At 39.3% G+C, this 26,527-nt stretch overlaps 2 protein-coding genes across 14 annotated transcripts; both read right to left on the minus strand.

Moving 5' to 3' along the window:
* Window positions 1-159: 159 nt before the first annotated feature.
* On the minus strand, window positions 160-10,605 carry LOC117711231 (olfactory receptor 2Y1B-like). 8 transcript variants are annotated; one of them, XM_076936941.1, is made up of 5 exons: window positions 9,877-10,605; window positions 5,500-5,660; window positions 5,281-5,390; window positions 4,791-5,192; window positions 160-3,349 (listed from the first exon to the last, which is right to left on the minus strand). In XM_076936941.1, the coding sequence occupies exon 5, from the start codon at window positions 3,085-3,087 to the stop codon at window positions 2,152-2,154; it is 936 nt and encodes a 311-aa protein (XP_076793056.1). In that variant the 5' UTR covers window positions 3,088-3,349; window positions 4,791-5,192; window positions 5,281-5,390; window positions 5,500-5,660; window positions 9,877-10,605; the 3' UTR covers window positions 160-2,151. The 8 variants fall into 8 exon arrangements, with proteins under 8 accessions (XP_076793056.1, XP_076793058.1, XP_076793057.1 ...); XM_076936943.1 differs by lacking the exon at window positions 4,791-5,192; XM_076936942.1 differs by lacking the exon at window positions 4,791-5,192 and having other exon boundaries at window positions 160-3,760.
* Window positions 10,606-13,663: 3,058 nt separating this feature from the next.
* LOC117711121 (olfactory receptor 2Y1-like) lies at window positions 13,664-24,246 on the minus strand. Of its 6 annotated transcripts, none has more exons than XM_076936950.1 (5): window positions 24,104-24,246; window positions 21,387-21,526; window positions 20,972-21,099; window positions 17,510-17,633; window positions 13,664-17,184 (listed from the first exon to the last, which is right to left on the minus strand). In XM_076936950.1, the coding sequence occupies exon 5, from the start codon at window positions 16,268-16,270 to the stop codon at window positions 15,335-15,337; it is 936 nt and encodes a 311-aa protein (XP_076793065.1). In that variant the 5' UTR covers window positions 16,271-17,184; window positions 17,510-17,633; window positions 20,972-21,099; window positions 21,387-21,526; window positions 24,104-24,246; the 3' UTR covers window positions 13,664-15,334. The 6 variants fall into 6 exon arrangements, with proteins under 6 accessions (XP_076793065.1, XP_076793064.1, XP_076793062.1 ...); XM_076936949.1 differs by having other exon boundaries at window positions 13,664-17,428; XM_076936947.1 differs by having other exon boundaries at window positions 13,664-17,633.
* Between the last annotated feature and the right edge of the window lie 2,281 nt (window positions 24,247-26,527).

The raw sequence follows: 26,527 nt of genomic DNA on the forward strand, positions 1-26,527 counted from the left end.
CAAAATCAATTTAGGGAGAAAAGTTTATTTCATTTTACAACTCCCAGATTATAGTCCAAGGAAGTCAGTGCGGGAATTCAAAGCAGGAACCTAGAGGCAGGAAGAAGCAGAGGCCCAGGGGCGGGGGGGGGGGGGGGAGAAGGGGGGAGGAGAGGGATGCTATTTACTGGCTTGCTTTCCTTGTTTTGCTTAGTTTGCTTTTTATCTCACCCAAGACCACTGCTAGGGGTGGGGTAGCACTGCCCACAGTGGCTGGGCCATCTTGCACCAATCACCAATCAAGAAATGCCCCCACAGACTTTCCTACAGGCCAATATGATGGTGTCAATTATTCAGTTGTTGCTCTCTCTTTCCAAATGGCTCTAACTTATGTCAGGTTGACAAAAACAAAAAAACAAAACAAAACAAATCCCACACACCCACCTATTATGTTTTCCTGTTGTCTTGTTTCATCAATAACAAACTCAAAACAACATTTCATCAATATACTCCAGCTTGTATACTGAAAATTAATGTTGTTCTATATGGAGTTAAATTTTTAATAATCAAAATTATCTATAAGCATTTAAGGAATTACAACATAGTGTAGAAAAACAGCTGTAGGTAACATGCTTTTTAATCCTGAAAATTTTTATTAACATGTTTAAGACTCAGTTTCTCCATCAGGGAGGTGATGATGTGGCTTATTCTGTACAGCTGTTCGGGGATTAGTGACAGTGTGCGCAAATGCCTGGGCATGGTAGAAATTCATTCAGAGGAAAACTTCAAGGTAAGATGGCAGATTAGAGGCTGGTAAAGGAGAGTTAGAAAATTAAAATTAAGAAGAGACTTCGTCCCTAAGAGAATTTTGAGCATCTATTGTCAAAATCCATATCCAGTGGAATTCAAATCATGTGACTATGTGACTCAGGTGTTTGCTACTGAGCTACAGGTTTTAATGTGTGAGCTGCTGTTCCAATCTTAGTTTGCACCCATCTCCTTTCTACGTTCCCACCTCCCCACTTTAGAACAAGAATGTTCATTTTTTGTTATTGTATGTTGGAAGTATGTAAACTCATTTTTGTTGTTGTTTTTGCTTTCGCTTTCAAGACAGAATTTCTCTTTTGAATAGCTTTTGAATGTCCTGTAACTCACCCTATAGACCAGGTCCGCCTCTGCCTAGGATTAAAGGCATGTGTCACCACCGCAGGGTTATCAATTCTTTTTCAATGTTTACAATGGCTCATAGTCAAGACTTTGCATTGAGCCTGACAGGAGAATTTGAACTTGGCCTTTTAAACAATTCTCTAGTTATTAAGACTAACGGGACTCATGAAAACAGGATGAATGAATTTTTCCTGATAAAACCGATGTGAATTTTTTGAGGGAATCATAAGTGGAATGCTATAACTTCAAAGTGATATGTTTGGGTTTCAGGTTAACTGGTTGACTTATAATGACTGTTCTTCTTTGACAACTTGACTGGATTTAGAATCACCAAGGAATCAAATTTGAGACACGTCTTTTGATACAGTTCTAGAAAGGATTGCCTGAGGCGAATGCATGTGGCAAGATCTATGGACTATAGGCTTGGAGAGAATAAAAGGGAAAAGGGAGAAAGCCAGTATAGTACCTGCATTTTGCTCCCCTCTGCTTCCTGGCCAACCATGATGTGAAACTGCTTTGCTCTTTCATGCTTTCCGCATCATGATAGACTGAACCTGAAATGAGTAGCTGGGAAGGCCAAATTAAGAGCTAATTCTTTAGATTCTGAGTATGAAAATGGATCTCACATTTCCCACTAAAACACATAGCAGTGAATTCATGTACTTTGTACTAAGACTCAGTGGCTTCTCTTCCCCATAGGGAATCAAAGACCTTTAGGAAAAGACACCAGCACACTTACGAGTCTTTTCTCACTCTGAGATGCTCACCAGTCAGGAGACTGCATGGAGCTACAACACACTATCTTCCCAAGCCTTCTGTAGACTGTGATATAAGCCAACTTTCATTCTCTGGCACTGATATAGAAAGAACTTCAACCAGTCCCACCTCCCAAATAGGAAGACACTAAAACTGGGGTTTACCAAAGGCTTTTTGCTGGTGACCAATGGTCCTAGACCAGAATATAAAACCTATGACAGAAAAAAAATGTCCCAGTTCTTTTTCATTTTACTCAGAGTCTGTGCTTCTCCCTAGCACCTTCCACAGAGCCCCCTTCACATCCTTGTTCCTCAGGGTATAGATCAGAGGGTTGAGCATGGGGGTGACTATAGTATAAAAAAGGGCAACAAACTTCCCCTCACTTTCAGAATAGGTGTGAGTGGGTTGAAGGTATGTGTAAATGGCTGAACCATAGAACAGAGAGACCACCAGAATATGGGATCCACAAGTCCCAAAAGCTTTTCTGCGCCCAGCGGTTGACTTGACCTTCAGTACTGCCCTGGTGATGTGAGCATAGGAACCCAGGATAAGTGTTGCAGGGCAGACCAAGACTATTGTTCGAGCAACAAACATCTTGGCCTCTGTTCTTTTTGTTTCCTCACAAGCCAACTTTAGGAATATAGGCATCTCACAGAAGAAGTGATTCAGTCGATGGCCACAGAGAGGCATGGCCATCATGAGGCCTGTCTGAATCAGAGAATTCACAAGGCCCCCTACCCAAGAGGAGATGGCCAGTGCATGACACAGCTGAGGGTGCATGATGGTCGTGTAGTGCAGTGGACGGCACACAGCAGCATAGCGGTCAAAGGCCATGACCCCCAATAGCATGCACTCTGTAGATGCGAGGGCAAGAAAAATAAAGAGCTGGGCCACACACCTTCCATAACTGATGGTCCTGTCTAGACCATGAAGATTTATGAGAAGCTGAGGCACAGTGCTGGTGGTGTAGCAGAGGTCCAGAAAGGAGAGGTGGGAGAGGAAGAAGTACATGGGGGTTTGCAGTCGAAGGTCCAGTCGAGAGAGAGCAATGATGGAAGAGTTGCCTAAGAGAGTGAGGGAGTAGAAAATTGAAATGAAGACAAAAAAGACAAGTTCCAGGTGAGGCCAATCTGAGAATCCCACCAAAAAGAAGGCCCTGCTTGAACTGGAATTGAAGGTTCCCATCACCTTTGACCATTCCAAATCGTAAACAACTCAATGCTCCCAACGAGCAGTGTGGGTTTCCAAATTATATACTAAATACTACAAATTCATAGGTTGCATTTTCCATTTTGCTATTTAGTTCCACATATCCAGTTATCTGTCTCTTCTCATCTTTAGATATGAGACATCCATGATGTCCTCTTTGCTTGAGTTCTAGTTCTGATGATTTGTGTCATGATTTTATTGAGATCACTCAAACCCTGTAGACTCAATGTTTCCATGTCTGTAAAGAGAGACGATATATTGCTAGAATCACAACACCGAGATATAGATCCAAAAGCAGTAACAGGAATCTGCTTTTAAAATCTAGCTTTGGGTTGCAGATGCAGCTCATGGGTTAAGTGCTTGTCCAGCACATGCAACTCCCTCAGTTTGAGTTCTAAAAAAAATATTATCAGTCAATTAATAAAATCTAATGTGTACCACTTGTGATTTATTTTGTTCATCATCTTGCTCTATGTGACAGAGTTTTTCAGTAGATGAAGACTCAAGAATAACCAGGCTGAGATCACAAATTTGCCCTCTGGTATTCATCGGCTTCCTCCTGCATAGCCAGCGTAGTCATTACACCTGTTCTGGGCTCCACACTCACACAACTGCCATCTGCCACAAAGGACTGAAAGAGTTTGGATCCCTTTAGATAAAAAAAAAATATTACCTATGTTCTGTATCATGAATAAGCATGGCAGAAAAATACTGTTTTATTCTCTGATTAATTCATTCCTGAAGTTACCGGAAAGCTATTTTCTGCCCTCAGGCCAGAACTTTTTCATACAATGTTCTCTCTAGAAATGTTTACATTCTGTGAAAACCTCTTCCATGTCAATGACCTGTTAGTTCTTGGTTGGAACAGAACACAGTAAATTTTTAAAATTTGAAGGAATGACCATCTTTTTTTTTTTTAAATTTGGAGAATCAGTTTTCTTAGTTTTTAGATTTCTTTGTAAATTTCTTTTTTTGAGATTACAGTATAATTATACAATTTCTTCCTTTTCCTCTCTCAAACCTCTCCCATATACCTCTCCTTGCTCTCATTCAAATTCATGGCCTCTTTGTTCAAATTTATGACTTCTCATTAATTGGCATTTCATGCATATATGTATATGTGTATATATTTCTCAATATAGCCTGCTCAGGTTGTATAATGTTACCTGTATGTATGTATTCAGAGCTGACCATTTAGTATTGGATAAACAATTGCTACGTTATTCCCCAGGGAAGGCTTTTTCTCCTGTTGTCAGCATTCCTTAGTTGCAGTTCTTTGTGTAGGGTTGAGGCCTTGTGGGTTTCCCCATCTGTGTTAGTCTACTGTTGTCCTCATTCATCTCATGGTGAAGAAGTCATGCTGTTGAGACTTTTAGGGCATAACTTCTAACACAGTCTCAAAGTAAACTTCATGAGTCTCCGGGTCTTACATTTCTTCTGATTTCTCTTCCATCACAATGTTCCCAGAGCCATAGGCACAGGAGCTGTTCTGTAGATGTATCCTTTCCACTATGAGCTTTTTCAAAAACTGCTCCAAACATCTATGATTGCTCTTATTATTAGTAATTATTTATCAAAGAACCATATGCAGAAATTCTAATTGGAAACAAGCTGTTCTTGACATGTAGTCATAAACGTGCCAAAAAATTGCAGTCTTAAAAAAATAGTTAGTGTCTTACCTCATGGAGTATAAGAGGTACCTAGTGTTACTTCTGTTGATATCATTTAGTAGATGTTTTAGAACTTTTGTTGATAGAAACGTTTGATTCTATATTCAGATCTTATGAAAATACATTTCCATGAGGAACCCTGAGAGTTAATAGGAATAAACTTTATTATGCCAGTGGGATATACATAAAAGTCTGTTTTATTTCAAGGGTGAGGTTTCTTATGGCAGAAATCAAAATGGGTGGGGGGGCGAATGGAGAGATAGCTCAGAGGCTAAGTGCTGGACTGCTCTTGTGACACTGGAGTTGGTTCCCAACATCTTTGCTAGGTGAGTCACAACTAATTATAATTTCAGATCCAAGGTTATCCTGTGACTCTGGCTTCCAGCAGCACCAGAGACCATATACACATAACTGAAAATAAAATGCCATTAAAAATTAAACTAGAACATAAGGAAGTTTATCAGGTAAGATTTAAAAAAAGAATTAATGGAAAGTTCACCTGTGCTCAATATGAGAAAATTTGACAAATTAGCATCATCTTATATTTAATAGAAGGTCCTCCAGGCTCCTTGTGGTTCCAGGAAAGTGTTTGTGTATTGTACTTGAAGCCTTTTGTAGGAAAGATGGAAAATGTGAATTATAAATACAAAGTGGTAGTCACACACATCAGCTGATGAAGTCTATAATCAGATTCCTACATATAACTTCTGTCACTTACCATGTCACCTGTTCTGAAGACTTGCTTCTGTGAGTCTTAGATATAAAGCAAAATTTCCACAGGATTGTGAGATCTTGATTGACATTGAATGGTCTTATAAATTTAGAAATGACAAGAATACATGACCAATACTTTGGACAGTTGTCTATCTCTCTTCCATTCTTTAAAAAAGGAGATTTATGTATATATTAGTTATGTGTATGTGGGACATGTGCACATAAGTACAGTTACTCAAGAAGCCCAAAGGAGTGTGTTGGATCTCCCTGGAGTTGGACCAACAGGAAACTGTGAGTCCTTCAAACATGAGTGCTGGAAACTCTATTCAGGTCCTCCAATAGAGCATTAAGGTCACTCAGTCACTGCAATGCTCTTCTTTGAGGAACATGAAAGGGATACTTAACTTATTTAGCATTTTACACCATGTCACATGCAGTGCCTTGGAAAGAAAGGTCTCTCATCACACACCAAAGAATGGATTAGTGAATGTTTTCCATGCCCAAGCAACATGTTTAGTAGGCAGGAAATAGCTTACATTTGGTTTCTGAGCAACAGGAAGATATCTCATATGTGCTGTTTATCATTTACTAGCACAAAGGTTGCCCATATTCCTGCTTTATGCTTTTGTTAACGGGGTTTCTAAAAAATGCTTGAAATGTTTGCAATGTTTCAAAAACTTAATATAATTAATGGTTATTAATTCTATAATAACCATTTCCAAAAATGATTTCAATATAATGAAACAAGGATTCATGAAGTCATGAACAGTAAGTGATCACTATAGTATGCAAGAGAACAAGAAACAGAGAAATTTAAACTTAGCTTCAAACATAACCTATACAGATATAGAATATAAGAAAACATACTGAAAACTTGACATGCCTCTGTGTGAGTGTTTGTGCGAATGTGTGTACAAGTGCCCGTGTGTGTGTGTGTGTGTGTGTGTGTGTGTGTGTGTGTGTTTGGAGGCCAGATGTCAGCCATTCTGCACTTATTTTTTTGAGACAAGGTCTCTCACTTTACTCACGGAGTCATCTTACTAGCTTCATTAGTCCTTTCTTTTTTTCTTTTTTTAACCAAACCTAGCCTAAGCCAATAGTACTAATTTGAGTGATGGATTTGTCAGTGCTTTATGAAACTAGATACAAATGGTGGCACAGATCTGTGATCACTTTACATTTTAGAAGAAATCCGAAGGCTAATTCTTCCAGAATCCTACATCGTCTGATGGATGTGTTCCTGGATAGAATCTCAAAAAAAACAAACTTTCTTCATGCAGCCTCACAGTTATCTCTGCATCCACACTTGTTTGTATCATCATTTCCCCACGTTTAACCTCTACTTTCATCATTGTAGCAGTGTCTGTATTCAACAACTTGATTTATCAAGTCAACAATTTTCTTACTAATGCCATTAATTCATTACATCTTTGTTTCAGGCATCTAATTCCAATAAAAATTAACTCTATTTCATTTTTTATTACTAAAATAAGATTGATAAATTGATCTAGATCATTATTTTTTACAGTGTTAGGGTCAGGAATATGATTGCCACACAAAACATCCAATAGGTTCCTGCAGCTGTAGGAACACACTTGATTCGTCTCTGCTAAGGTAGATCTTACCAAAGAACAAAGCCCAGTGGCAGCTTTGGTCTCAGCTGGGCACAGGGATATGGAGATATACCTACTTCCTTGGAATCTTGTCTCTTTAAAATCTACAATCTGTTGGATAAAAAGATACCAATACCAGGTTACCTAAGCTCTAGTCTTTTTAAATGCCTCTTCCATCATATCCATGTTCTTCCATCTAATCAAGACAAAGACACTTAGGTGCCACCTTGTGAATCGTTCTCTGGGGAATATGTAATGAAGACTGCAGGATCATGTAAAGAATGGGCTGAGCTATAAAATCACAACACTCATGCTGGTTCTCCTAAAACTAGTGCTTCTCAGTGTTCACATGACTTAAAATCTGTCTCTTCTAGAATGCCCACATGTCTGTCACTCAGGAAAAAAATCATGTTTATGATACCTCTCCAATCTCTCATAAAGGGTTTCTCTACTCTTTTGTTAACTTTGGTGATGAACTCTGCTTCATTATGTCTACATCTGGAAAATGTGAACACAAATCTTCCTGGAGGTCTTTTTCATGTGACAAGAACACTTGTGAAAGTCCTTTCCACATGAAATCAAAGATTGGACTCTGACTTATTGTACCTAGCCTACATCTCCTATTCCAGTTGGGCTTTGACATGACCACTCTGACCAAGACATTGGCACTAAGCCTTCCCATTGGGGAGCCAATGTATGCAGGTGAGACGTGGATCTACTTGTCAATGGACACAGACCTTCAGTTGACAGTCCTCCTCATATCGAGCACAGTGATCATAAAATTCAAAGATTTCCAAGCTCAACACTCCTCAATACAAAGGACAATGTGTAAACCTTCACTTTCTTATGACCCAAATTCTTTATCTCCATGAAGGAATGGAATTATGTTAAGTGCAGACAACTTAGTCCTTAGGATGCAGATATTCACCTCAGGTGCCACTCTTTAGGAACTATCCTTTTACAGCTTCACGCTTAAAGGATTAAAGGGCAGTGCAATCAATAGTCAGGCAAGCACACTGCTTGAGAAGCAGATATTTTTAAATTAACTTTTCTAGGTTAGAAAAAAGACATCATAAGACAACCATAATAACTTTTGCTCATATCTAAAGATCTACCACACGGCAAAAAGCCAGAACTCAGATAAACTGCTGAAGTTTACAAGAGAAAAGACTGTGGGACAGCCAGGAGTAAACTTAAAAAGAAAGTTGTCTGAAATGGAGCTATCTCTAAATGGCAGCTATCTTCCACCTTCGAATCTGTCTTCTCACTCAGAGACCATAAGCTCATCTCTAAGTATAGGTCAAAACACATTTTTTTTCATTAACCAAATGGTTGGCTGTAATGGCTTGAAGCAGGTTTGAGGCATTCTACACGTCCCTAATGTTTGTTTTTCAAACAATATAAAATCATCTTTAAAAACTTCATCACTATTCTTTATTTTCCCTTAAATACAAGACATTTTGACACTTCCACACCTGGTTTTCTGTAATACAAATGTCAGTGACTTCCTTGTGTATGTGTGTGCACATGTGTGTCTACTTATTATCTCTGTAAATGATGAATTCACCGATGAGAAACCATGTTTATTTCCCAAAACCAAATAGTACTACTTCATTTACACACTGACTTAATGTATATTTACTAGAATCACATTTAAATAAAAATGTTATTTTATATCTAATCAGAAGTTCTAAAAATTATTCCTTAATCATCTTCAGTGTTAACAGTATACATTGTGTAATTTGAATTTAACTTACATCTTCCTTTTGTGCCTCCTGTAGGTGCAGTTTTCTCAATTTTTGGGCAGCTGATTCACTATTAAACCTTAACACCAAAACATCCCTCTACCAATTCCCCATCACCATCTGTATGCTTATCTCTTTGATCTGGACCACATTTCATTCATATTAGAAACCACGAAGCAGCCCATTCTATACCACAGGTTTTCACAGCGATCTTCAAGACTCTTGAACATTCGGCCTATCACAACTTCCACAGCAGTGGTTGACAACCTTCCTAATGCTGTGACTCTTTAATACAGTTCCTCGTGTTGTGGTGACCTCAACCATAAAATTATTTCATTGTTACTTCATAACTGTAATTTTGCTATGACTATGAATTGTAATACAAATATCTGTGTTTTCCAATGAGGGTCATTTGACTCCAAAGGTGTGGCAACCCACAGGTTGCGAACCAGTGTTTTAGCATCATACCAGGTAACCCAGGTTTAAATCCAGGTACAGTATTAGACATTTCAAGGATAAATTAATAAATTTTTTAACTTGTATAAGTCATACATAACGTTGTTTCATTTAGAGTGCATTCCTTCCCTCTGTCTATTCTTACAACAAATTTTCCTTCATGTATTATTATCAGCTGGCCACACCCCTATTCTTATTCCCTGGTTCTGATAAGTAAAAGTTACTTGCTTATTAGAGCCTTGGATTTTTTTAGTTTTGGGTTTTAGAAAAGATTTTAAAATTATTTTAAATGGACATTTCTTCTTCATATCAGAAAATTATTTATTCCTTTAATTGTGTGTATTTGGAGATAAATGCATGCAAGCGGGAATATTTTGGCATGCTGTGTCTAGTGAAGTAAGTAGACAGGTGACAGAGAAGGAAAGAGTATCAGAAATAAATCATAACTTCAATGTCCTCAAGCCAGTCAACCATCAGAGTGGAGGCCAGCCTTGCTTGTGTAATGGGATATTTATATCCTGATTTTTAATCTGTGAAGTTAGAGTAACTCACCTGGTCAGTACTTACCTAATAGGAAAGGAAACCATCAGAATTCAGACTGAATTCTATTGGCTTCAATGGAGAAGTGAGACTCATTTGGGACCATTTACATATAGGGATGTGCAAGGTGTATATGTCCCTCTGTGGTCCTGAATTCTTTCCTGAAGTAGAGGTCTTCAATAAAAAAGATCCTGTTCTGGAGATCATCATTTCCCACAGTTCTGCACAAGAAAAGCAGTTGCCAAAGCCCATGGCATCCTTGCAATGCACCCCATGCTCCCTTTGGTTGGTTAACTGAGAGTTGGAAGGATCCGATCGATATATTACCAAATCACCCCATGACACTGTTTTTAGTGCATCACAAATGCCCTGGGGACATTGCCAAGGCCCATGAAAGCAGCAAAGAAAAAAATCATTTGCAAAGGGTGGCCTTGGAGACTCCTGGGTCCTGTTGTGGCAATTATACTCAACTAATAGGATTTCTGTGATCCACCTTGTTGTTCTCAATTCCCTCTGTTCTCCAAACAAGGTTGTATTCAGCATCCTCAGCACACCTCCTCCTATTCACCTGACTCTGAGATTCCTCACACTTCCCAGCTTCAACAATAGTTCTATCAGCCCTTGACCCATCAGAATACATTCTAAGATTCACTCGGGAGCAAGCATAGGCTCCCCACTCATTTAAATCTCTGGACTCTTCAAATAGTGCTTGTGTATTCTATTTATATGAACCATCAATCCAGCTAAATATTTATTTCCAGGATAAAACCTTTTATGTTTTACATTTCTGCTACATTTGATATGTGAATATTAATTTTATCCACAACAAAGCTAAAAAAGAAATTTTGTCAGTGCATTCTAAAATTCTGTGATATATATATATATATATATATATATATATATATATATATATAAAACACTATTGTACTTAATATAGCAAATATTTTAAACTTATTTTTTGGTTCTTTACAAATTTCACATCATGCCCATAATCCCACTCATCTTCCCCTCTTCTCATACCTGCCCTTCACCCTTGCAACTTCCCCACAACAGAGGAAAAATTACTGTGGAAGTTGTAGTCTGTCACAGTGTGTCCCACAGTTACCCTTTTTCCACACTTCTTTCCTTGCAATGTTCATGGCAGTGACTCCTTGGTCTAGTAGGAGGCCTCTGGCTTCTGCTACTCTGTCAACACTGGATCCTCACTGGGATGTCTCTCAGAAATCCTGTTGTTGCCAGGTGTCCTGGAGATCTGTAGTTTTGGATCTGTAGGATCGGCCCCTTTATGCACTCTAGCAGTTCACTGATGAGGTAGATGTTGGGGTGGGCTAATTCAAATCCCTAGATCTGGGCCTGAGGGGTATCTAAGCTGGTCAATAAAAACCATTTAAAAATAAGGTAGTTTGACAACATGACCATTTAGTGATGTCATGTACAATGAAAAATTGAAATCTACAATTCAATGGATTTTAGTCTGTTCACCAAGTTGAATACCTATTACTTCAGGCTTTCTTTTGTGAAGTATGAAGTAGGAAAATACTTTGAACTGGCAGATACACAAGAGATGAAAATATGTGTTTCAAAAAGTTTGGTTTTGTTATGTACCAAGAAAATTTGAATCAAAATCACAATGAGATACCAGCTTGCTCTAGCTTGAATGACCATTACCAAAACAAGCAAACCATCAGTTACTGATGAGGACACAGAGAAGAAGAAAAACTGACAGTTAGTAGGAATGTAATTTGGTTCAGACATTATATAAAATGGTGTGCATGTTCTTTTAAAGACTGGAGTTATAACGGATCTGTCATGCGATCCAGATGTCCCATTTCTGGGTGTATATCCCAAGGAACTGAATCAGCATTCCAAAAAGATACGTGCTTACTGTGTTTGTTGTGACACTATTCACACTAGTCATGATGCAGAATCACTCTGCATGCCTATCAGTGAATGGATGAATAAGAAAATGGTCCATATATGTATAATGTAATGTTACTTGTCTATAAAGAAGAATGAAATTTCATCATTTGAGCAAAATTGATGAATTGGAGGGTACTATATTAGGTGAACCAGTCATAGAAGGAGAAGCACCAGACATTCTCTCATATGTAGATCTTAAAAACATTAGCCTGAAAGGAAATTAGTGATTACTAGAGTTGGCTAAGAATGAAGAGGAGTGATGATAGAGGCAGGATTTTATACGTTCATTTATATTCACATATTGAACTAGCATATTGAACCAAATTAAGATGTAAAATTAATGTTAGCCAAAACCAAAATAAAAAATAATGTATACAGTGATTAGGAAGAAGTAAACATTAATAAAAACAAGGACATACCTACTGTCCTTGTGTGTTGAAGGGTGCATAGAAAAAAGATGAAGTGTTAACAAAATATTAAGATGACATGAGATCTTAGATGATTTTTTAAAAATATACTTTAAATTGCTTGGATATAAAACAAACAATAAATTGCTTGAATGTATCTACTTACCTCATCTTAAAAACACTTTAAGGAGTAAGATTGTATCTCAGAATTAGTGAATCTAGCCCAGTGTTATAAAAATTCAATGCTCAGAACCATAAAAAAATATACCCTTAAGTGCTTGCTAATGAGATTGTATGAAACTATCTCAGTGTCATGGTGGTGTTCTGGCGGCTACTTGCTGCTTCCCTGGACTCAGACCCGTTGGCAGAGCCTCTCAAACTGCTGTTGCTGATTCATGAATGGTATTTGCCAGTGGATCGAGCTGCCACTGCTGTGTTGTGTGAACTGAAGTGCTGATATCCTGACATGGCAGATTGGATTTGCTCAAAAGAACTATTTCTAAACACCTTCCTTTGCTGTATTAATCTTTCCCTTCCACTACCTCTGGTGGGCTAGAATGGAGGTCAAAGCATTTAAGAACTCTTGTTAAAATTAAGTTTTGAAAAATATAAGCCTATAACTGTGTACATTGTCAGTCCTCATTTGCAGCTTGTTTTAGTTTTAGTTTTTTCCTTTATTTATGAATGAGATAGATAGATGATATATGGATGATAAATCATAGATAGGTGATAAATGGATGATAGACAGACAGACAGACAGACAGATAGACAGATAGCATTTACTCATGCCTCCAATCCTAATCCATCCTTCATGTTTTAAGGCATCACAATGACAGCTACAACAACAAACTATGTCTCTGGGAGAAAGGAGAGAGATGCTCCATAGGTCTGGGGGTTCTGCTGCAGGGGGAGAACAATGTCTTCTCCCTACATGGAAACTTAACTATGGTTTACAACATTTGTCTTCTTCAAAATACCAAGTAGAGGGGATTTTGAATGTTCACAATACAAAGAAATGATACATGTTTGAGGTTATAGATATTCCAGTTACCCAGATCTAATTGTTACAGATTTGTCTATTGCAATATTGCCATGGGCTTCATCAATATTAAAGGAGTTGAGGCTGAGCTGTGCCAAAAAAAATGCTGTCTAGGAAGAATCTTGATTATTTCAAACTGAAATCATTAGAGAAAACAAAATTTCAGAAAGAGGCCTTTAGATTGCCTTTTCCTCAAACAAACAAACAAACAGCCGGGCAGTGGCAGCCCACACCTTTAATCTCAGCACTTGGGAGGCAGAGGCAGGTGGATTTCTGAATTTGAGGCCATCCTGGTCTACAGAGTGAGTTCTAGGACAGCCAGGGCTACACAGAGAAACCCTGTCTCGAAAACCCAAAAAAAAAAAAAAAAAAAAAAAAAAAAAAGAGATTCTTTGTAGAGACTTGTCATCACTCCCCTAACATTCTGGAAAAAGACTTAGCCACAAGATAGTAGGAGATAAGACTTTAATACATTCAAATAAGTAAATGATTTAAGTAAGAATTATCTTACACAAGGCTTGACTCCCCCAGCCCTAGAATACCTCTTAGAGCCAGCCCTACACTATCTGAGAGATACATTTACTTTATTATTCCCTTATATGTTATTTACTCTCTGTTTCAAAACATATAAAAGCAACTTGCTCTAGTGATTTTCTTGGGATTTTACTGTTTTATGAAGATCCTACTGTATATAAAATTTTATTAAAATGTCTGTGGGCTTTCTCAACCTTTTTATTAATCTGTGCACTATATATACTCAGTCAAATAGCTACAAAATATTAGGAACTCTACTCTTCTTATGGATTCTTATTTTATATTTTTAATTGAAAAATATAAACTACCTCTAAGATGAAGCTAAATAAAATATTTTCCTATATAATATTAAAGCTTTAAGATCTGCTTTTTCATATTCTTTGAATCAATATAGTGTCTGAGAGTAAAACTTAGAAGCTTAGTTAGAAGGACATAGACACTTTGACAGAAAACATCTTCTAAACACATGGAAAGATCGAAAAGGCCGGGGCTCCACACAGGGCAAAGAGAGGACTGACTTCTGTAAACTGTTCTCTGATCTCCACATGTGTGCTTCAGTGCACTTAAACACACACACACACACACACACACACACACACACACACACACACGTGCATGTGAACACATAAATAGGTAGATAGGTAGATGGGTAGATAGATAGGTAGAAAGATAGATAGATAGATAGATAGTAGGTAGACAGGTAGGTAGATAGACAGACAGACAGACAGACAGACAGATGGATGTAAAACAAACTGTCAAATACATGGAGAGAAATGACCATGGTAGAATGTCAAGAACCCACTGTCTCTTTGAATTTTCTCCATCTGCCTAAATCAGAAACCTTCTGGTTTTGTTTTCTTCTTTCTTCTTTCATGTACCTCTCCTTCGTGGATCATCCCATTTTTATGTATATCTTCTCTAGTCTCTTTCCTCTTATATGAAAGCTTGTTTATGAGAGCCTCCTGCCATGATTTCCTGGTGCAGCTGGTGAGACTCTGATGCTTCTCTGGGTATAAGTGTCCTAATGGCAGACCCTTTCATATCTATAACTCTGCCACAGGCCTTGGGTTCCTTATCTCTCCAAGTGATGTGAGCCACTGGAAGGTCAGTGGGGTAACTATATAAGGAGATGTAGAAACAGAACCTAAGGTGTTCGGGAATATAGCTAGCATGGTAATTATTTGGAAAACCAGTTGTAAATTCATGCCCTATGCCTTTGAGTGAAGGGTCACCTATATGACATCAGACTGGGAATCAATGACTTTGGATAAGGTGATGTCATATATAATGAAGCCTTCCCTCACTCTTATAAATGCTTAGGGCTTATCTCTACTTTACTTACAGTTTAAATGCAAGCCTTCCTTAACATTTTTTTTTGGTAAAGTAGCCAAATAGATCAGCCCCTCCTCTCTTAGACAAGGACCTTATACACTAACCTAGAGATCACTCCAAGAGACTCCTCCCACTTCAAATTCTCAGAAGATGGTTCTGGGACCCTCAGAGCTGCTTGCTAGTCACTAGTGTCCCTCAAAGGTGGGTTTCAGATTATGAGTGATATCACAGACAATGGTCTTGCTTTCCCCTCTTACACTAAGTCTGTGCTTTTCCCAAGTACTTTCCACAGAGCCCCCTTCACGTCCTTGTTCCTCAGAGTATATATTAAAGGGTTGAGAATGGGGGTGAGTATAGTATAAAAAACAGCAACAAACTTTCCCTCATTCTCTGAATATCTGTGGATAGGTTGGAGGTATGTATATATGCCTGAACCATAAAACAGAGAAACTACAATGAGGTGGGACCCACAAGTCCCAAAGGCCTTTCTGCGTCCAGCCATTGACTTGATTCTCAGAATTGCCCTGGCAATGTGTCCATAGGAGCCCAGAATCAGTGCAGCAGGGAAGATCAAGATTATTGTTCGGGCCACAAACATCTTGACCTCCGTTCCATTAGTGTCTTCACAAGCCAATTTCAGGAATATGGGCATCTCACAGAAGAAGTGATTCAGCCGATGACTACAGAGGGGCATGGCCATAACAAGTCCTGTCTGAATCACAGAGTTCACAAGGCCAGATACCCAGGAGGAGATGGCCAGTCCCTGACACAGCTGAGGGTGCATAATAGTTGTGTAGTGTAGTGGACGGCACACAGCAGCATAGCGGTCAAAGGCCATGACCCCCAGGAGCAGACACTCTGTGGAGACCAAGGCAAGGAAAATGAGGAGCTGAGCCACACAGCCTCCATAGCTGATGGTCCTATCAAACCCACAGAGGTTAATGAGAAGCTGCGGTACCGTGCTTGTGGTATAGCACAGGTCCAGGAAAGAAAGGTGGGAGAGGAAAAAGTACATGGGTGTGTGCAATCTGACATCCAGCCGCGAGAGAGCAATGATAGTGGTGTTGCCGAAGAGAGTTAGCAGGTAAAAGACTAGAATAAAGACAAAGAGGAAAACTTCCAGTTGAGGGAAATCAGAGAAGCCTACTAATATGAAGCCTTCCCATAAACTGGCATTGAAAGTTCCCATTGCCTTTCACTGGAGCAAAGAGCGGACCTTCATGCAGAGCCTCTGATGAGCAGTGTGTGTTAAAACATTATCCCCGTGATCCCCTAAACATTCCAGAATCACGCATCACATTCTCTATTTTACTACCCAATTCCACTTTCCAGTATTTTTTTCTCATTTCCTCTTTAGACAGGAAGTCACTAGGATAGGAGGGAATGGATTTTGTTTGAACTCTGGTCCTACTTCTTGTATGTCTCTGATTTTGTTCTTACCACTCAAGCATTTGGGAGGATTCTTTTGACAGCAATCCTAGGTCTCTTTGTCTAAGGGTGATGTAACTATCACCTCCCTCACAGCGTCAACATGAAGACCCCTGTTAGGATCCAGTGTGGACCTTTGGGTGTGGCTGACTAATGGAGCATGTATAGAGCATATGGCCCCCTAAAGTTACAAAATAAAGAGGTAAAACAGAATGTAAAATGTAGCATTAGTGTTTCCCTTTCTGCTGTTTTGATTGTTCCTCTTCCCTTTCTAGAAGTGGAGTATTTCTGCAGATACTGACTGAAGACTAACAAGGCTGACATCATGAGTCCCTCCTCTGAGCACTCATCAGTTTCCATCCATCACTCCGGGTGCTGTCAGTGTGCCAACCCTGGAAAGCCTCCCACCATTGGCAGCATCTGTTGCAGAGGGTTGAGAAAAGTTCAGAATCAAGTTGGTGGTGACCGATTTGCAACAATTCTTTTTTTGCAAGTCACTATTTCCCAAATATATTTCACTTAAAAAAATGCAGTTAGGAAATCCATCTCTGGCCTTCCCAGGAAGAGTTATTTTTTTCCTCTCTAGAACAAACTCTTTGTAATGGCTCTGCTCCAGTGCTTGTCATACACAAGAAGTCTTTTGTGTGTCTGTGTCTCTCACTGAGCTATGAGATCCTGGGTGAGAGAGAACAGAGTGAGTTTTCAAATATTAATGTTCTTCCTTATGGCATATGAGAGGCTGCCATTTTGATATTATTTTTATTCATGGCTTGCAGTAGATGTCAACATGAAAATTTGGGCTCTTCATTCCAACCTCTTACAAATCCATGTTCTCTACTCAGAAGATTAAGCTACAACTGCATTGTAGTGAATTGTAGCTTTGGGAAGTGCATAAAAGTAGCTTTCAGTGTTGATATTTCTGTACTAAAGAAATCAAATAAGTGATAAGAAAGTTAATAGGAAATCAAGACAAGAAACTGAAAGCCAACTGAAGTCTCACCGGAGCTCACTGGGAAGAGTTTTGGGATGCTGGCATGTTCCCTCTGCATTAAATCTGGTGTAGAGGGGGGCATCGATGTTTCAATGCTGAGCGCTGCTTCCAGGAAGGTATTCAGGTTCTTTGCCTGAAAGGTGAGCAATAAAAACAAAATGTTATAGTACAGGTGGTGTATCCAGCATAGCTAGGATGGATGCGAGTGGCCACCTTAGGCCACTCAATAGCAAACTCTGCCCTCTGACCTGAGTATTGCTTTTCCTATTTACCTATCATCTGTTTCAAGAGTCTCAGCTCACTTAATCAGCAAAAAGTCGTGTTCACAAGCTTTTGGTGGAGATTAATTTCAGATACATCCTTAAATGACAAAAACATATTGCATACATTTTCAACATTCTCTGTCTATACCACTATTCTGCAAGTACTGTCCTAATGAGTCTGCTTAATTTAGTCAGCGCTGCATTTCCATGCTCCAGTGCTGTTCCCAAGGCAGCAAAGGCTCCCAGCAAATACTGTTAAATCAATTCATAGATCCATTATATACCTTGGCTCCAAGCCTGGTAATATGCAAGTGCCCCAGAAATGTTTGTTTTCTATGAGGCAGAAAATAAGAATACATCTGTCCTACATACAATCTAGTCATATAAGAATTCTTTTTTAAATATTTTTTTATTTTATGTGAGTACACTGTAGCTGTCTTCAGACACACCAGAAGAGGGCATCAGAAGAGGGCATTAGATGGTTGTGAGCCACCATGTGGTTGCTGGGAATTGAACTCAGGACCTCTGGAGGAGCAGTCAGTGCTCTTAACCACTGAACCATGATCTCTCCAGCCCTATATAAGAATTCTTGGCCATCCATGAGCTATACTTTTATTGCTGGTTATAATAACATTCAGATATGCTGATGATTTTTCAAATGAATGAAACCTCAGTCATATTAAAAATTCTGAAATCATAACTCAAAAGGATCTGAATATAATGAAGCATGAATACATAAGCTACTATACTCAATTTGTCAATGTCAGTATTGTCAATTGTCAGTATTGACACTATTGTCAGTAAGATGGTATTGAAGAGGAAAAACCAAATTTAGTTTTACCACTGCATGGGACAAATGTGCATAGAGGGTATCATGCTGAAATCTTGATATTTACTTACTTATTTAATATATTAAAAAGATGACTTCTGAAGAAAGAGGTTTGTAAACTTTCTATATGACTGAGAACACAGAAAAACTGGCTTGATTCCAAAGAGTGACAGAGGAAAAGCATCAGGAATCATGTAGAACAAAGGGGAGCTAAGAAGTAGAGAATAAGAAAAGCCACAGAGTGAAAAGTGCAGAACATTGTTCCAGCCTCACCTAGTAGCCAGGGGGAAGTGGAGAAAGCCAAAGCCACAGAAGAAGCCATCTAGCCCAGGTGAAAACACACCCTCAGTTTTAGCCAGAGGGCAATCCCATAATTCCCACAAGCTGTAAATGCACTGTGGGAGTTGGTAACTATTCCTGGGAGGCCAGGTAACACTGGAAAGCAAGTCTGTTTGAGCATTTCCTGGATCTCAGAGAGCTTTAACCAAGTGCCATCTTGAGAAGGCGCCTGTGTGAGATCAAGCTGCTTTGCGAGCTGAGAGACAAGTAACAGTTGGAAGTCAGAGCCCCATGGTGTTTAAATGGAAGACAGCATCAAGAGGTAATAGTTGAGAGAGGAAGTTTGAAAGTATGGGCTTGCCGGGCAGTGGTGGCGCACGCCTTTAATCCCAGCACTTGGGAGGCAGAGGCAGGTGGATTTCTGAGTTCGAGGCCAGCCTGGTCTACAGAGTGAGTTCCAGGACAGCCAGGGCTACACAGAAAAACCCTGTCTCGAAAAACAAAACAAAAAAAAAAAAAAACAAAAAAAAAAAACAAAAAAAAAAAAGAAAGAAAGAAAGAAAGAAAGTATGGGCTTTTCTATATCCACCCTTGCTCTGAATATTTATTAAGAGCTTCAGGCACTATAGCTGGGCAAATACTCAGCTATTCTAACCGGACAGTGCTGGCCTAGCCTACTTCCCAGCCACGTGTCCCATTACATACCATATTAGTCTCTCCCTGACACCTCCTTCTTTATTCATGTCCGATTGTGACTCTCTGGTCCTCTCCCTCTCCTCCTTCTCCCTCTCCTCCCTCTCCCTCTCCCTGTCCCTGTTCCTCTCCCTCTCTCCCTGTCCCCGTCCCCGTCCCCCTCCCCCTCCCCCTCCCCTCCCCCTCCCCCTCCCCCTCTTCCTGGAAGTCCTATCTTTTCCTCCCCATCCCAACTACTGGCTGTTCAGCTCTTCATTTAACCCATCAGAAGGTGATGGAGAACAATGTTTTTACAAAGCCTTGAGTCCGGAGATGCTGCATAGTACTGAAAATACCAAAGTCTGGACAGCAACTAGATCTCTAGAAATCAGCATTTGAATACACAGTACGCAAAACCATTACTCCAACAAGGGAGAGTTGGACACAGAAACATCAAGAATATCGAGCAGCCAGTTTGGGTTGCGCAGACACCGTGGTCAGCGCCTGTAAGGAGCATGCCTCGTCATGTGGGCATGGCTGTGGAGTCTGCTAGCAGTGGCCTGCTCAGCTTCTGGAGTGCCCTATGTGGTTTGCTAGCAACGGGACTGAGAACTTTGAGCACGGACCCAGGAGTTTATTTCTGCAGTTTCCTCCCTCTCACTACATGGTTCCCTGCTGAGTGGGACCTGATAGGCAAAGTGCCAGGTCCCTCTTCTCCTCTCCCTCCATTGCAGAGCTCAGTGCTATGTTTCCCCTACACTCCAATGCACCCAGAAGTCTTGACTTTGGTAGTGGTCACTTCTGGGTACACAACTGACATATGGGAGCTGTCCAGTCCACCAGACACAAAACTAAGTGTGACCAACATCAGAATGCTTCACACAAAAAAGGAAAAGTCCCATAAATATTTATGGTCCCATGGCCCATAAATATGGTCATGGCAGACAACTGATTTTCATGGACTCACACTCAGCACAAACATGGCTTCTTCCTGACTCTTTTGACTTGAAAATCTAATAGGTTTTCTGGTCAAAGTTGAAGGCAGGTTCTCAAGTTAAAGGACCCAGAAAGAAACTGTTCAAATACTTTATCATTTTTATAACTCCTCTGTACAGTAGCTCAAGCCACAAACTCACTTAACAAAACCCCTGCCTCATTTCCACATCCAAGGTACTTCTTCATTCTAATCACCCATCTCTTGCTTCCAGTTCTTCTAGTGTGGACGTCGGGTCTTTTACTCCACTGTCCATCACCTACGTCATCTTTTCCTTGCTAATGCATGCTATCTATTTTCACTCAGTCCCATGCACCATACTCTGTGGGTTCCCTGAGAAAATCACATCAGCAAACTGATTTACTCATGTTCACAGTCTTGGTGCCCAATATTATGATAGTTCTCAGTATACTCCTGAGACTTGAATCACTCACCTACTCAAGTGCACTACCAGATCCTTAGAGAGACACAGAACCATGCAGTAATTTCTGTCTTGTTCAGAGCACTTGATGTGGAAGTAGTCCTTCCTCCTAGGGGACTGACCATTTTCCTCCCTTGTGATCTGGTGTTTGAAGAGAGAATTTCAGTCCTGGGGAGCACCAAAAGTCAATTTTTCTTCCATTCTTATTCTAACATATTGGCTTTCATTTGCCTAAGGGAGGTCCTTGATTCCCCCCTTTAATGCTTTAAGTGAGCCATTTCTTTTGAGGATGTGTACTGCTTCATAAACCCCATGGTTCTGCTGATAACAGGGCAATCTACATAAGCAAACATCTATATCCACCCAAAGGGTCACATTAATGTTATGTCATCACTGACTGTAGTGGCTCTGTGTTTAGCACAGCTTACCTTCTTCTCCATGCACTGTCCTTGAGCCTAGAATTTAGACACCACTAGGTGTAGTTATAGAACCTTCCTTGTCTCTCAGAGAGCTTTCTTCCATTCCTTTCACAGAGCACTTGCTGAAGTCTGTCTCATCACATCCACATCTGGAAATTTGAAAAGGAAATTCTCCTGGGAGCTCTTTAAGAACAATTGAAAGTTCTCTACCTGAGTCCAAGGATAGGCCTCAGGGAGGCCTGCGCATTATTCTTAGATTTACATGTAGGCTGGGATCCCAGTCACCCTGGATAAGGAATTCGTCAACACAGAACTTTCTGTGGGAACCTGGTACACATATGTGTGGGGTGTGGGAAAGTCCCATGAGAGAACAAACAGGTGAACACAGAACTTCTTAGGAAAATGATCAGGACTTTCAAGGACTAGTGGGACCCACATTTCACAAGAGAGGTTGACTCTTTGATAATAATGTCTGTCTCCTTTCATAATGCCCCCAACTTTCATCTCAATAAGAGAATGAAGTGATGTTGGGTGGGTACAACTGATTCTTAATGACCCACATGGAATATTAAGGACTATACATGTGCTTGGCAGTAGACCTGCTTTAACAGCTGAAAAAGTAGATTGTTTCAGCACAGTACCTGAATGCATCCTAACTGAGAAATGGATGTTTGAGATTGAATTTCAGGCTGTAAAATGGCTTCAAGATAAGTGCAACCTCTCACATCCCCACTTGACAGTCTCTCACACAGAAAATACGTTCGACTTGCTTTGTTCTCAAAAGGCTAAAACTCATCATAGCCGATGGGATTTAGGAAGACAGATTGTGGTTTAGTATAGAGAAAAAGTAAAATAAGGATGAAGAAGTTTGAAGGCAAACTGCCTGGACAGGAAGTAAATATCCCTCTGACTATAAACTGGCCTGCTCTTTCAGAACATGCAAGGTGAAATTCAGGGATGATGCTTAAAAAGTTATATATGTATGTGCACACACACATATTAAACCAAACATCTATATCCATATATACATACATATATACATATATAGCCAAACATCTATATCCATCCATCCATCCATCCATCTGTGTGTATATATATATACATATATACATATATACATATATATATACACACAGATGGATGGATATATATGTATATCCACACATATATATGTATATATATATACACATACTTATGTATGTATATATATGTGTATATATATATATATATATATATATATATATATATATATGGTTGAACTAACTAGACTATTTAAAAACATCCACTCAGCCATTTTCCCATATTTATTCTCCCAATATAACTTTGAAGGCTTACCTTCTACTACTGACCTCCTTGGCAAACAAAATGTTTTGATATGTGCCCGTTTGTTATCATCTGTGCTCAGCCCTGTGTTTGTTTCTGAGCTGTGAATGTATCCGCCTTTGCAATGTATCGTTTTTTAATCAGAAAGCATGTTTAAATTTGTACAATTACATTTTCCATATGACTCCACTAATTTAATGACATCACTAGCCTATAGAACAGCATTCAAGAGATAAAATTGTATCTCATTGGAACAAAGGCAGAGATCTTGTAAGTTCCTTCTAGTCATGTTCATTGCTGTGCTACATGAATTAAAATTTGAATCTAATTTCACGTTGTTTCATTAAACCTACATGTGTGGCTCTCTCAGTGTTTGGGAGATTAGCTCCATACCAAACCTCCCAGGCATCAAAGCATACCTGTACTCAATTTCTATTCCTACCTTTTCTACAAACTCATTCATCCCCTAATACAGATGCTATTTCTGTCTCACTAGAAGTAAAACTGTTATCCCATCCTCCTGCATAAGCTTTGAATGCTGTGTTCAAGATCCTTAAACAGCCAAAAATTCACAACATTTTTAGTGTAAAGTCAGATAACCAAGGTTTGGGCTAATTCATTTCACTGGACAAAGTCTAAATTATTTAACATGGTGCCTGTTTTTCCTGGCGCTACACATGATCTAAAATGGGTTTACCTCTGCTCCCCACTCTTCCTACAAGTCTCCCTTGATTTATCAACAGCACCTGCAACCACGCCTCCATTCTTTGTCTCCTAGCATCGACGTCTACAGTTTGCTTTGCATATTAGTGCCTTGACTATTCAGGAGTCAAACATCAGAAAGGACTTAAGATTATTCTAAACCAACATTCACACTTTATTAAAGGGATACTTCTCCTAATTTTATGCAGTTGTAGAAAAAGAGATGCAGGTGAGGATGTTTTTGAGATGCCATATTTCCTTCGGTAGGTGGACAGATGTGTGGATGGTGGAAAGAATATCATTAGTGAAACCTTTGGCAAATCTTTACTTTTCTATGCCTCAGTGAGATAATTAGCAGGAGTGGAACTTAATGCCAATTTTGTAACAGAATATTGATTTTTCTAGTTTTAAACTTTGAAGATAAAGTAGCCTACTCAGTCAGCACTTACCCACAGCAAAGGTAACTACCGAATTGCCACCTTTGATTCTATTGGCTTCAAAGTCAATAGGAGACCAAATTAGATCTGTCTATAACTATAACACTGCATTAGCATTCTTGATTCTATTGGCTTCAAAGTCAATAGGAAACCAAATTGGGTCTGTCTATAACTAGAGATGTTCAAAGAAGACAAGCCTTTCTTGGTCTCTTATTTTGTGGCAGAGACCATAGGTAAGGGCCTTGAGAAATCATGATCACATACCTTCTATCCCAGCAGAGACACTGTTGTGAGTCATGACTTAGAAGGTAGCAGCATCCTTGCTGTGCACCCTACACTTACCCTAACCAACTGAGAACAGGAAGGAGCTGATACATTGTCAAACCACCACTCTAAGATTCAGTGCATCACACATTCCCTGGGGATGTTGCCTCATCTCCATAACAGCAGCATACAACTATTGTTTACAACGTGTGGCTCTAGAGACATCTGGGCCCTGTAGTAGCAATTATAATCCACTGAGAGATTCCACAGGAAAAAAAAAGTGTTTATCAAGTGTGGCCTTAGAGATCTCTGAGCCCCAGTATGGCAATTATAATGAATCAAGGGGCGCCTATGTAAGAATTATTCTCTAAGTGTGGCTGTGGAGACCTGTGATTTCCAATGTAGTGATTATAACCAACTGACTGGGTCCCTGAGATCTGTCTTACAGTCCTTAGTTTCCCCTAGTTCCCCAAACTCTGACCAAATCAAGCTGCTGGAGCCAGAATCTTCAGAATACAGTTCTACAGTTGCTTGGATTCCTCACACTCCCTCTACTCCAACCCCAATCTTGACAGCTAGCTCTTCACCACTCAGTCCCACCTTCAATACATACTGAAAGCGTTTTCTTTTCTAGAAACTTCACATCGTGCTCGTGTTCTTGTCTGTGTTTCTCACTGATTCAGTTATCTAATTTCTGTCATGAAAAGCTTGATCATTTATATTTAGATCACACATAATGCTTAATGCTTTAGTGTTCTTTTTAATCCTATAAATAAAGAACACTATATTTTGTCAGTGTATTCCAGAGGTTTTTATTGACCACTTAAGCTGTTTTACATAGTGTGGGACTAAAACTGACAATTAATGTTAATCTGTAACCACTGAGGAAATTAGATCTCTTAATACAAACTGAGTACTGACTCAGAAGCTTTCTTGACATGTGTCAACCTCAGTTTCCTTATCAGTAATGTAAATGAGACCTATAAAGTCTCACTGTTTGCGTATTAGTGGTTATGAATTTGAGGTGTGTGATGGGAGATCAACGGCACCATTTTTTCAGTGGAAAATACTGTCTCTGACTCCAAGGATGCTTACAGTCTAAGGAGAGACAGGCATCATCTGAGATCATTAGATTAAAAGTGATAAGTGCAATAATTCTTCCTTTCATCCAGAGGGCCATAAAACCATGAAAGGAAGAATTCAAAATACTTGAAATATTATTACTTCACTTTACTTATTGTACATTCAATGTAAATGGCACAAAATACCATGTACAGTTGTGACTGTGTTTTTAAGAGTAAGAAATGACTTTTAAAAACTGACTTATGAAAGAAAAGTAGCACCTGGACCCTGTCCCACAACAACTCAATCTTAGCACTGGCCTCAAGTGCAGTGAGATTGAAGAGAGCCGACTGCTGGCAATTATTACTCCCTGATCCTTGAGTGTGGATGCAATATGGCCAACCACCTCCTGATCCCACTACCATGATGGATTATATTATATTAATTATATTATATTACATTATATTCAATGTGACCAACCAACTTCTGCTCCTTCCACCATGATGTATATTATATTATATTATATTATATCATATTATATTATATGACCAACCACCTCCTCCTACTGCCACCATGATGAATTATACCCTCAAACTGTGACCTAAATAAAACCTTCTTCCTTTAAATTGAGTTTGTCAGGATATTTTTATCACAATACCAGGAGAAATAACTAATACACTTTGTCTTAATTTCTTATATTTTCATGTATACTTCTGTGTTTTTATTGTTCATTATATTTTACCCTGCATCTCACCTGAGTAGCTATGGTTGCCCTTTCTTCCTCTGAGCCTAGTATACAATGCCTTCTCTACTCTCTCTCTCTCATGCCTCTAACCTATTCTTGGCTGAACGTTCACACTTACTCCCATCTTTCTTTCCTTCTTTTATTATCTCATTATTGATGCCTAAAACTCTATAAAAACACATTTTCTGAAAACAGTACCCTCTGGTATTATTTCTGAAAGTGTTCAGAAACACAAGTGAAATAATGCTGTTTTCCAATGCAAACCAACACAGGATTGTTGTCAAATCATTGTATTTGTTACTGCAGTCAGCTTCCCTCTAAGTGGCAGTGGGAAACATAAAGTCAAGTGAAGATAACTTCGCAGTACATATGTAGAGCAAAACAAACACAAACTGGAGGGGGGCAGGGAAGCAAAATAAGCAGGAAAAGAATTCATCCCAACAGACAACCAAACTCAACAAAGAAACACAAAAGATGTGAGAGAAAAAGCCGTTACAACACACCCAAGAGCTTACAAATCTTCAGTAGCAGAAACCAAAGACAAGAAGTTGGCTGAAATACCAGTGAAACATTTCAGAATCTTACTTTATAAGAGAAATCATGATCCAATAAAGCAT

Source organism: Arvicanthis niloticus, chromosome 6, assembly GCF_011762505.2.
Source record: "Arvicanthis niloticus isolate mArvNil1 chromosome 6, mArvNil1.pat.X, whole genome shotgun sequence".
In the NCBI taxonomy this organism is placed as follows: domain Eukaryota; kingdom Metazoa; phylum Chordata; class Mammalia; order Rodentia; family Muridae; genus Arvicanthis; species Arvicanthis niloticus.

Excerpts from the sequence above, each read along its gene's own strand:
- LOC117711231 (XM_076936946.1), bottom strand. The coding sequence starts at position 3,087 with ATGGGAACCTTCAATTCCAGTTCAAGCAGGGCCTTCTTTTTGGTGGGA.
- LOC117711121 (XM_076936951.1), bottom strand. The coding sequence starts at position 16,270 with ATGGGAACTTTCAATGCCAGTTTATGGGAAGGCTTCATATTAGTAGGC.